We start from the raw sequence: 12,182 nt of genomic DNA, 5'->3' as shown, positions 1-12,182 counted from the left end.
AGGGTGAGTAGGGAAGGAGCAGAGAGAGAGGGAGAGAGAGAATCCAAAGCCAGTTCTGCACTGTCAGCACAGAGCCCAACAAGGGGCTCAATCCCATGAACCATGAGATCATGACCTGAGCCAAAATCAAGAGTTGGATCCCTAACCGACTGAGCCACCCAGGCACCCCTATCTGGTATTTTAATGAGATCACCCTGTTATGTAAAGAAGGACTGCAGGGCAAGGGAAGAAGCAGGGAGGTGGTCTGAAAGCCCTTGTGGTGGTACAGGTCAGAGATGATGGTAACGTTAACTAGGGTGGTAGCACTGGAGATAGTGAGAAGTGGTCAACATTTAGATATATTTTGAAGGTAAAACCAACAGGTTTGCGGTAGAGTATCAGAAGCTTAGTTTTAGACATATTGAGTTTTAGAACCCTACTAGACAATTCAAGTGAAATCACCGAATAGACACTTGGATACCAATTCTGAAGTCCAAGAGAAATGGCTGTAGCTAGAGATACTAATTTGGGGGTCCTTATCACGTAAACAGTGTTTAAGGCCTTGAGCCTGGATGAGGTCATCTAGGAATGAGTAAGTATATGTAAAGAAGAGAAATGAGGATAAATCAGTAAAAAAAAAAAAAAAAGTCTAAAAAGGAGCCAAGAGTTACATAAGAAGAAAACCAATAGGTAAACTTAAGAAAGTGTATCAAAGAGGTGGGAGTGATGAACTGAGGGGACCCAACAAGATGAAGCCTGAGTAATCACCATCAGATCTTGCAATGTGGAGGTGACTGATGACTTTAATAAGACTCATTTAGTGGTGTACGAGCTAAAAATAGTGCTTAATGTGGTTTATGAGGAAATAAGGGAAATGTTCACACATGATTCTTAGGAACTGTATGAACAAGTGGACAAAATAATCAATGAAGATACAGAGGATCTGAAAAAAAACACAATTAACAACTTCAGCCTAACGGACATACACAGAATACTGTATCTACCAACAAAAGGATGCGGTTTTCCAGTGCACATAAAACTTCTACCAAAAAGAAAAATGATTACATGCTGGGCCATGAAGGAAGTATCAACAAATTCCAAAGGACTGAAATTACAGCGAAGGTTCTCTGACATAATGCAACCAGGCTACAATTTAGTAGCAAAAAAAGATCATTAGAAGATCCCCATATGTCCAAAAGATACATGGAAAGATGCTAAACACCACTCATCATCAGGGAAATACAGATCAAAACCACTATGAGACACCACCTCACACCTGTCAGAATTGCTAAAATTAACAACTCAGGAAACAACAGGTGTTGGTGAGGATGTGGAGAAAGGGGAACCCTCTTGCACTGCTCATGGGATTGCAAACTGGTGCACTCTGGAAAACAGTACCAATGTTCCTGAAAACATTAAAGATAGTACTACCCTATGATCCAGTAATCACACCACTGGATATTTTCACAAAGAATACAAAAACACTAATGCAAAGGGATATATGTACCCGTATGCTTACAGAAGCACTATCTACAATAACCAAGCTATGGAAGCAGCCCAAGTGTCCAGTGATAGATGAATGGATAAGGAAGGTGTGGTTTATCTATACAATGGAATGTTATTTGACCATAAAAATAGAATAAAGTCTTGCCATTTGCAATGACACAGATGGAGGTAGTGAGTATTATGCTAAGTGAAATAAGTCAGTCAGAAAAAGACAAATACCTTATGATTTCATCATATGTGGAATTTGAGAAACAGAACAAACAAAGGACAAGGAGAGACAAACCAAGAAATAGACTCTTAACTCTAGAGAACAGACTGATTGATGGTCACCAGAGGGGAGGTGGGAAGGACGAATGGGTAAAATAGGTGATGGGGATTAAGGAGGGCACTTGTGATGGGCACCGGGTGTTGTATGGAAGCGTAGAATCACTATATTGTACACTTGGAACTAATATAACACTGCATGTTAACTATACTGAAATTAAAATGAAAAACTGAATTAAAAAGATCCCCATTCCCCATATACATGAAATTTTGAAATGCACTTCTAAGTAACACATGGGTCAAGCCCTGTTCTAAGCATTCTACAGGTATTGATTCATTTATCCTGAGAGCAACCGTATGAGGATCAGGAAGCTGAGGTACAGAGAGGTTAAGTAGTCTGCCCTAAGTCACACAGTCTATGAATGCTAGAGTGAAATTTGAACCCAAGCACTCTGGTTTCATGGCAGGTACCTTTAAACCATTGATTTGAGAGAAAAAGTGGTTTAAGCTGCTCATAGGGTTGTCAGTAGAATCGGTTCAAGCAATGAGGGTCAGGCAACCCATAGGCCTTTGTAATAGCATAGTAGTAGTTCCCCATTCTCCCTACCCTTGACTTGGAATTCACATTCACATCAGACTGAATCCACAGCTTGTCAAATACTATATTTAACTGTCTTGTAACATCTGTCATAAGTGCTCATGACTCCCGTAGGGACTCAGCAAAGTAGTCATTCTTTTGGAGTATACTATACAAAAATGTATACTCTTTTGGAGTATACTATACAAAAATGTGCCACTTTTGCTATAATATGGTTTCATTCAAAGGACTTATTATGTTCCTCATAGTTTTGGTCACACTTACCCATTCAAAGTGCAGAAGGTTTGTCCATTAAGAATATATGTACAAAAGAAAAGCAAAAACATTTAAAATGGATACAGTTTAAGTCTTCAAGTTAAATTAAGAACTTTAATTCGAACACATATAAACCCTATGATAATATAGCTCATTATTACTGGATTTGTGACTAGAGGATTAAGTAACATCATTGAAACACAATCACCCATTAAAAAAACAGAATATGGCTGATTATGAACTGTCATGTGCCAGTAAATGTGTAACAACCAGCTCTCCAAGAAAAACAAAAGGCCTGTTTTGTAGTGTTTGTCCATTTCTGTCGTGTAAATACTTCCATCATGGCCAATTTCAAGTTACCAATGTGACATCAACCAGCTTGCAAAATTCCTGAAAATTCAGCAAACTACCTAAGTATGAGGCAAACTAACCTTAAGAGGTTACAAAGGACTTCCATGTTAAGCGTAACAAGGTATCACACTGTATGTGTTTCTTTGTTAAATTTATCTTTTAATTAGTAATTGTTTACATGTACAAAATTCAAGTTACAAAATTGTGTACAATGAGGACTCTCCCACCCATCCTTTCCATGAACCACCAAGTTCTTGGAGGCAGTGCATTTTATTCATTTCTTGTATATCTTTCCAGAAGTATTCTTTAAGAAATTTACAAACATATATATCCTTTTTTCTGTTTTAAAAACAAAGATAGGAGTATACTATACTTTGTGTCACACCTTGCTCATTTTTTATTTAACAATATATCTTGGAAATATTTCTATTTCAATACATAAAAACAAGCCTCTTATTGTATTGGATATCCCTGTTCATATATCATTTCACAATCCTGAATATATGCATTGAATAAATTCCTACAAATGAAACCACTTGGTCAGAGACTGCTTCAGGAGGAGGCAGCACACATAGTAGGTGGTTAAGCAGCAGAATAATTAAAGACTCTAATCCTGTTCTCAGTGATTACTGACATAATCATATTATCGAGTTAGGTTACCTGAGAACCAAGCTCTGCTTGTTGAAGTTTTCACAACTGGATTATTTGGGATGGGGGGAACCAATGCGCGCTGAAGACTTAAAAGATTACAAGAAAAATGAGGCATACTGGAAAATAAATAGAATCATATATATCCCACCCAGCTGAGCATACATTTCCTTAATTTAACCATCTATCCATCCATTAATCTATCCATCCAACTATATACTAATTATACATCTGTGATAAAGAGAATAGTCAACAGACTTGTTGTCTAATACAATGTGATAATATAAGTCAATTATAATCAACATAACCTAATAAGTGGAATGAATGAATAATACATGATCTTTATAGAAATTCTGAAAAATACTGAAAAGTAAAAAGAAAAAAGAAAAAATTGAAATCAACCATAATTTTTCCAATCAGAAATAGCTAACAAACATTTGAAGCATTATACCTCAAAATGTGTATTATTTAATTTGTGTATATACACACATATACAGAAGAGTGCAGGTCTGTGTGTATGTGCATATATGTGTGTATACACACACACGTCTTGAATGTTACTATGCACGCTGTTTTGTGGATAAGCATTAAATCATTGTCTACAACAGTTATTCTCACTAGGGAAGCCTCTAAGGGAGGAAAACAAATTCTGCAAAAGAGGGTTTGTTCCAGTCCCAACTTCTGAGTTTGAGACTCACTCAACATAATAAAAGCTGTTCCCTTGGGAAGCATGTCAGACTTGTGGAGAGTATGGAATCCCATAAAAGACTGAAAACCTCTATTCCATTTAAAACTGCTACATAGTGTTCCAGCAGGTTCAAAGCCCATGATTTACTTAGTCACTTCCATGTTGTTAAAAGGAAGGAAATTATTTACATAGAAACAAAATTAATTTATATTAAGGCATTTATTAACTTACCTGTAAGGAGGAAAACTGTCATTTTTCTCTTCCAAAGAAGCTAAATGCTGTTTTAGGGCTTCAAGTAAACTGTAGGGTGCCTGAAGATCAAGTTTTTGTGGAAGACTTATTTTCTGATAGTTCTTAGCAAATCCATACTCTCCTACATCATAAAAAGGTTCTGAACAAAAACTAAGACACCTATATAGCAAAGGTATTAAAGGTAAATACAGATGACCTTTGAACAATGTGGGGGTTAGGTACACAGACCCTTGTGCAGTTGAAAATCCATGTATAACGTTTGACTCTCCAAAAAGTTAGCCACTGATAGCCTACTATTGATTGGAAGCCTCACCAACAATATAAACAGTTGGTTAATGTAAATTTTGTGTGTTATACATATTATATGTTCTATTCTTACAATAATACCTAACTTTCCTTAATTTTTTCAGTATTTCTAGGTGATGAAGTTCATCCATGAGTTTTTTCAAATTGCTGCAAATCTCCAAAAATTTTTCCAATCTATTTATTGAAAAAACTCCACATATAAGTGGACCTGCATAGTTCAAACCCATGTTCAATTGCTACAAGTAAATTCATTATGAAAAGCAGCATCTTGGTGGCAAATAAGATTTTCAAACTATGCTTTTATGTACATTTTTTTAAAAAAACGACAAAAGGACTGGTAAAAACATCTCTCTCTTTTGGGGAAGACATCAGACTTGCAATCATTCATTATTTTTGGTTCCTTCATGAGTCACCAAGTCACTACATAAATTTAAGTAAAACATTAAGCCTAATGGAGAAGAGGGAGAAAGGGAGAGAAGGAAACAGAGAGAGAAAGAAAAAAAAGGGAGAATCTCACTCATATTAGCACATTCAATCATGGTTTTTGGTCTCTGCTGAAATGTCACCTCCTCACCGATATAAAATAGTAGCTACCAATAGTCTCTTTACCCTCACTATGTTTTACTTTTCTTCACATCACTTACCTTCACTGAAACTATAGGTTTCTTTCTCTTTTTTACATTTTATTTATTTTTGAGACCAAGAGAGACAGAGCACAAGTGGGTGAGGGGCAGAAAGAGAGAGAGAGAGGGAGACACAGAATCCAAAGCAGGCTCCAGGCTCTGAGCTGTCAGCACAGAGCCCGACATGGGGCTCAAACTCACAGACCGTGAGATCCTGACCTGAGTCGAAGTCAGACGCTTAACCGACGGAGCCACCCAGGCGCCCCTAGGTTTCTTTCTATGTATGTTTATTGTCTGCTCTCTTGCAATAGAATATGAGGGTTTGGCACATAGTAAGTGCTTAATTAATATTTGCTAAATGAATGTGGATACATCTTTTCATTCCCAATCCCCATTAAAAATGGAAAAAGTGTGCTTCTTATATAAGATCTGTTCCCAAAGGAGTTTTACATAACCCACCATTTCTCTCCTGATCCAATCACTCACTCTGAAGTAAGTTTACTGATAAACTACTACAATACATTAGACCCTAGGGATACAGCCAAGAATCTGGTCCCAGGCTTCATGACCTGGGAAGCTCCAGTCTACAGATATAGGGGAGGAGAACTATCAAAGAATCACACGAATAAATGTAAAATCAAAGTTGTTAAAAGTACTATGAAAGAAGGGTACATGATATTCAGCTAGCGTTTAAGTTGCGGAATCTGATCACGTCAAGGAGGTCAGAGAAGCAAGTCCTCCTGAAGAAAGCAACAGGTGAGTTGAGATCTGAAGGATCTCCAGAAGATAAGTAGGGTAGTAGGAGAAGAATGAGAATCGCAGGTAGAACATGTGCAAAGACCCTGGGAAGGTCACATAGCACAGACCGAGAATAACCATGCACCATGTTGCTAGAGCAGAGAGCAAAGGGAAATGTGGGGGAGATGAACCTGGAGAGTAGGTAAGGATTCAACAATGGTGACCACTGGAGGACTTTTTTTTTTAATTTCTTTTTTTTTTTTAATTTGAGTATAGTTGATACAGGATGTTACATTAGTTTCAGACATACAACATAGTGATTCACAAGTGCACATGTTCTGCTATGCTCACAGTTGTAGCTAGTATCTACCACCATGAAATGCTAGCACAATACAACTGACTATATTCCTGTGTTGTAGATTTTATTCTTGTCACTTATTCACTTCATAATTGGAAGCCTGTATCTCCCACTCTCCTTCACCCATTTTGCCCCTACTCCTACCACCCTCTCCTCTGGCCATAATCTGTTCTGTGTATTTACAGGCCTTTTCTGCTCTTTGTTTATTTACATGCTGCCTGATTCCAAAATATATTACAAAGATATAATTAAAACAGCGTGGTATTAAGTTCAGACACATGGAAGAATAGGACAGAATAGAATCCTTGAAAAAAAATACATATATATATTCTGCAAGCTCATACATGCAGACAACAAATTAGTGGTCCCCAGAGGTGGCATTGGAGTGAGGGTCAGAGAAATGGGTAATTTTTAACATTTAAATAAATTAAGAAGAAAAAAGAAATTACTCAATTTACCTAACTATATACCAATGTTTGTTCTGTTTCTTCTTATTTTTTAATGTTTATTTTATTTTTTTTCAATATATGAAGTCTATTGTCAAATTGGTTTCCATACAACACCCAGTACTCATCCCAAAAGGTGCCCTCCTCAATACCCATCACCCACCCTCCCCTCCCTCCCACCCCCCATCAACCCTCAGTTTGTTCTCAGTTTTTAACAGTCTCTTATGCATTGGCTCTCTTCCACTCTAACCTCTTTTTTTTTTCCTTCCCCTCCCCCATGGTCTTCTGGTAAGTTTCTCAGGATCCACATAAGAGTGAAGCCATATGGTATCTGTCTTTCTCTGTATGGCTTATTTCACTTAGCATCACACTCTCCAGTTCCATCCACGTTGCTACAAAGGGCCATATTTCATTCGTTCTCATTGCCATGTAATATTCCATTGTGTATATAAACCACAATTTCTTTATCCATTCATCAGTTGATGGACATTTAGGCTCTTTCCATAATTTGGCTATTGTTGAGAGTGCTGCTATAAACATTGGGGTACAATGTCCCCTATGCATCAGTACTCCCGTATCCCTTGGGTAAATTCCTAGCAGTGCTATTGCTGGGTCATAGGGTAGGTCTATTTTTAATTTTCTGAGGAACCTCCACACTGTTTTCCAGAGTGGCTGCACCAATTTGCATTCCCACCAACAGTGCAAGAGGGTTCCCGTTTCTCCACATCCTCTCCAGCATCTATAGTCTCCTGATTTGTTCATTTTGGCCACTCTGACTGGCATGAGGTGATATCTGAGTGTGGTTTTGATTTGTATTTCCCTGATAAGGAGTGACGCTGAACATCTTTTCATGTGCCTGTTGGCCATCCGGATGTCTTCTTTAGAGAAGTGTCTATTCATGTTTTCTGCCCATTTCTTCACTGGGTTATTTGTTTTTCGGGTGTGGAGTTTGGTGAGCTCTTTATAGATTTTGGATACTAGCCCTTTGTCCGATATGTCATTTGCAAATATCTTTTCCCATTCCGTTGGTTGCCTTTTAGTTTTGTTGGTTGTTTCCTTTGCTGTGAAGAAGTTTTTATCTTCATAAAGGTCCCAGTAGTTCATTTTTGCTTTTAATTCCCTTGCCTTTGGGGATGTGTCGAGTAAGAGATTGCTACGGCTGAGGTCAGAGAGGTCTTTTCCTGCTTTCTCCTCTAGGGTTTTGATGGTTTCCTGTCTCACATTCAGGTCCTTTATCCATTTTGAGTTTATCTTTGTGAATGGTGTGAGAAAGTGGTCTAGTGTCAATCTTCTGCATGTTGCTGTCCAGCTCTCCCAGCACCATTTGTTAAAGAGACTGTCTTTTTTCCATTGGATATTCTTTCCTGCTTTGTCAAAGATTAGTTGGCCATACGTTTGTGGGTCTAGTTCTGGGGTTTCTATTCTATTCCATTGGTCTATGTGTCTGTTTTTGTGCCAATACCATGCTGTCTTGATGACGACAGCTTTGTAGTAGAGGCTAAAGTCTGGGATTGTGATGCCTCCTGCTTTGGTCTCCTTCCTCAAAATTACTTTGGCTATTCGGGGCCTTTTGTGGTTCCATATGAATTTTAGGATTGCTTGTTCTAGCTTCGAGAAGAATGCTGGTGCAATTTTGATTGGGATTGCATTGAATGTGTAGATAGCTTTGGGTAGTATTGACATTTTGACAATATTTATTCTTCCAATCCATGAGCATGGAATGTTTTTCCATTTCTTTATATCTTCTTCAATTTCCTTCATAAGCCTTCTATAGTTTTCAACATACAGATCTTTTACATCTTTGGTTAGATTTATTCCTAGGTATTTTATGCTTCTTGGTGCAGTTGTGAATGGGATCAGTTTCTTTATTTGTCTTTCTGTCGCTTCATTATTAGTGTATAAGAATGCGACTGATTTCTGCACATTGATTTTGTATCCTGCAACTTTGTTGAATTCATGTATCAGTTCTAGCAGACTTTTGGTGGAGTCTATTGGATTTTCCATGTATAATATCATGTCATCTGCAAAAAGTGAAAGCTTAACTTAAACTTTGCCAATTTTGATGCCTTTGATTTCCTTTTGTTGTCTGATTGCTGATGCTAGAATTTCTAACACTATGTTAAACAACAGCAGTGAGAGTGGGCATCCCTGTCGTGTTCCTGATCTCAGGGGAAAAGCTCTCAGTTGTTCCCCAGTGAGGATGATGTTAGCTGTGGGCTTTTCATAAATGGCTTTTATGATCTTTAAGTATGTTCCTTCTATCCCGACTTTCTCAAGGGTTTTTATTAAGAAACGTTACTGAATTTTGTCAAAGGCCTTTTCTGCTTCGATTGACAGGATCATATGGTTAATCTTTTCTTTTATTAATGTGATGTATCACATTGATTGATTTGCGAATGTTGAACCAGCCCTGCATCCCAGGAATGAATCCCACTTGATCATGGTGAATAATTCTTTTTATAAGCTGTTGAATTCGATTTGCTAGTATCTTATTGAGAATTTTTGCATCCATATTCATCAGGGATATTGGCCTGTAGTTCTCTTGTTTTAGTGGGTCTCTGTCTGGTTTAGGAATCAAAGTAATACTGGCTTCATAGAATGAGTCTGGAAGTTTTCCTTCTCTTTCTATCTTGGAATAGCTTGAGAAGGATAGGTATTATCTCTGCTTTAAACGTCTGGTAGCACTCCCCTGGGGAGCCATCTGGTCCTGGACTCTTATTTGTTGGGAGATTTTTGATGACTGAATCCATTTCTTCGCTGGTTATGGGTCTGTTCAAGCTTTCTATTTCCTCCTGATTGAGTTTTGGAAGCATGTGGGTGTTTAGGAATTTGTCCATTTCTCCCAGGTTGTCCAATTTGCTGGCATATAATTTTTCATAGTATTCCCTGATAATTGTTTGTATCTCTGAGGGATTGGTTGTAATAATTCCATTTTCATTCATGATTTTATCTATTTGGGTCCCCTCCCTTTTCTTTTTGAGAAGCCTGGCTAGAGGTTTGTCAATTTTGTTTATTTTTTCAAAAAACCAACTCTTGGTTTCGTTGACCTGCTCTACAGTTTTTTTAGATTCTATATTGTTTATTTCTGCTCTGATCTTTATTATTTCTCTTCTGCTGCTGGATTTAGGCTGTCTTTGCTGTTCTGCTTCTATTTCCTTTAGGTGTGCTGTTAGATTTTGTATTTGGGATTTTTCTTGTTTCTTGAGATAGGCCTGGATTGCAATGTATTTTCCTCTCAGGACTGCCTTCGCTGCGTCCCAAAGCGTTCGGATTGTTGTATTTTCATTTCCGTTTGTTTCCATATATTTTTTAATTTCTTCTCTAATTGCCTGGTTGACCCATTCATTCTTTAGTAGGGTGTTCTTTAACCTCCATGCTTTTGGAGGTTTTCCAGACTTTTTCCTGTGGTTGATTTCAAGCTTCATAGCATTGTGGTCTGAAAGTATGCATGGTATGATTTCAATTTTTGTATACTCATGAAGGGCTGTTTTGTGACCCAGTATGTGATCTATCTTGGAGAATGTTCCGTGTGCACTCGAGAAGAAAGTATATTCTGTTGCTTTGGGATGCAGAGTTCTAAATATATCTGTCAAGTCCATCTGATCCAATGCATCATTCAGGGCCCTTGTTTCTTTATTAACCGTGTGTCTAGATGAGCTATCCATTTCTGTAAGTGGAGTGTTAAAGTCCCCTGCAATTACCACATTCTTTTTTTTTTTAATTTTTTTTTCAACGTTTATTTATTTTTGGGACAGAGAGAGACAGAGCATGAACGGGGGAGGGGCAGAGAGAGAGGGAGACAACAGAATCAGAAACAGGCTCCAGGCTCTGAGCCATCAGCCCAGAGCCCGACGCGGGGCTCGAACTCACGGACCGCAAGATCGTGACCTGGCTGAAGTCGGACGCTTAACCGACTGCGCCACCCAGGCGCCCCTACCACATTCTTATCAATAAGGTTGCTTATGTTTGTGAGTAATTGTTTTATATATTTGGGGGCTCCGGTGTTCGGCGCATAGACATTTATAATTGTTAGATCTTCCTGATGGATAGACCCTGTGATTATTATATAATGCCCTTCTTCATCTTTTGTTACAGCCTTTAATTTAAAGTCTAGTTTGTCTGATATAAGTATGGCTACTCCACTGGAGGACTTTTAAGCAAGGGGTGAAGTGATCACGTTTGTATTTTGCAAGTTACCAGATCAGCATTCTGGTTGCATTGTGCCAAACAAACAGCATGGGGCAGAGTCTATGGTGGCAGAGGGGTTGGAAGTGAGTGATGATGGAAGTTTAAGCTAGGTTGATGGATGATGGTGTGGTGGCAGGTGGGTGTAGATGGCCACTGACATGGCAGTTGGAGGAGGGTTTAATGAAGGAACTGTTTGCAGAGATGTAGGCAGGGGAAGGAACAATTCTGCAAAGAAAGGGGAGTGCTATCATTGATTATAATGGTACAACAGATATAAAGAAGGGCAACAAACACATGGACCTGAAAATAGAGGAGCTGACAGAATGAGGCCACCAAGCAGAAATCTGCTCAGAGGGATTCTCCCGTTGGGCCAAAGGTGGGGACCAGTTCCTCTCCTGAGTACAGAAGAAAAAGAGAATCTTCCCTTGATGGAGCCTACAGGCACTTCAGCAGTGGGAAAACCAGGAAGTCTGGGGCTTAGGGTGAACCTCAAAGGTTCGAATATACGAGATGGGCAAGAAGGGACAATGGGACACCCAAAAATGAACAGAGCACTGCCATTTTCATTAGGGCAAACACACAGTGGCCAATGAGACAGTGTTTCTGGTTCATTCAGTCAGTCATCCACTGAATATATAACAAAATAACTAACAAAGAATACATAAAATAACAAAATAACAACAGTTATCACTACATTTGAACAACATTTTTTTGGAAGGACTCGTTTTCATCTGAGTTGTTTTCAGACAATTCACTGTGAGCTGTAAATCTGTGGAAATGCCGCTGCCCAAGGTGACAGATATAAGTAGCAGAACATTGCTCAGAACTACTGAAAACTTAACAGGCACCAAGGTGCTTTACAGTGAAAGGGCAGGTATGAATCTGTAAGACGTCTTTTGTGAGGCACGCAGTTACCCCCCACCCCCCAACGGCACAGAAACACTGTGGCGAAGGCAGGAGGAGAGAGCATCCAGGTACACGT

General features: G+C 38.6%; 1 protein-coding gene across 1 annotated transcript in view; it reads right to left on the bottom strand.

Annotated features, from left to right (window-relative positions):
- Positions 1 to 12,182, bottom strand: part of LOC125159411 (phosphatidylinositol-binding clathrin assembly protein-like) — a 32,473-nt gene that overhangs the window by 9,540 nt on the left and 10,751 nt on the right. The window contains exons 9-10 of the mRNA XM_047847746.1: positions 4,521 to 4,600; positions 3,614 to 3,690 (exon numbers count right to left, since the gene is read on the bottom strand). Coding sequence (XP_047703702.1) covers positions 3,614 to 3,690; positions 4,521 to 4,600 — 157 coding nt within the window. The remainder of the gene's footprint in view (positions 1 to 3,613; positions 3,691 to 4,520; positions 4,601 to 12,182) is intronic.

This window comes from Prionailurus viverrinus, unplaced genomic scaffold (assembly GCF_022837055.1).
Source record: "Prionailurus viverrinus isolate Anna unplaced genomic scaffold, UM_Priviv_1.0 scaffold_49, whole genome shotgun sequence".
NCBI lineage: Eukaryota > Metazoa > Chordata > Mammalia > Carnivora > Felidae > Prionailurus > Prionailurus viverrinus.
The sequence above is the reverse complement of the archived record's forward strand: the minus strand, read 5'-3'. Positions and strand labels throughout refer to the sequence as shown.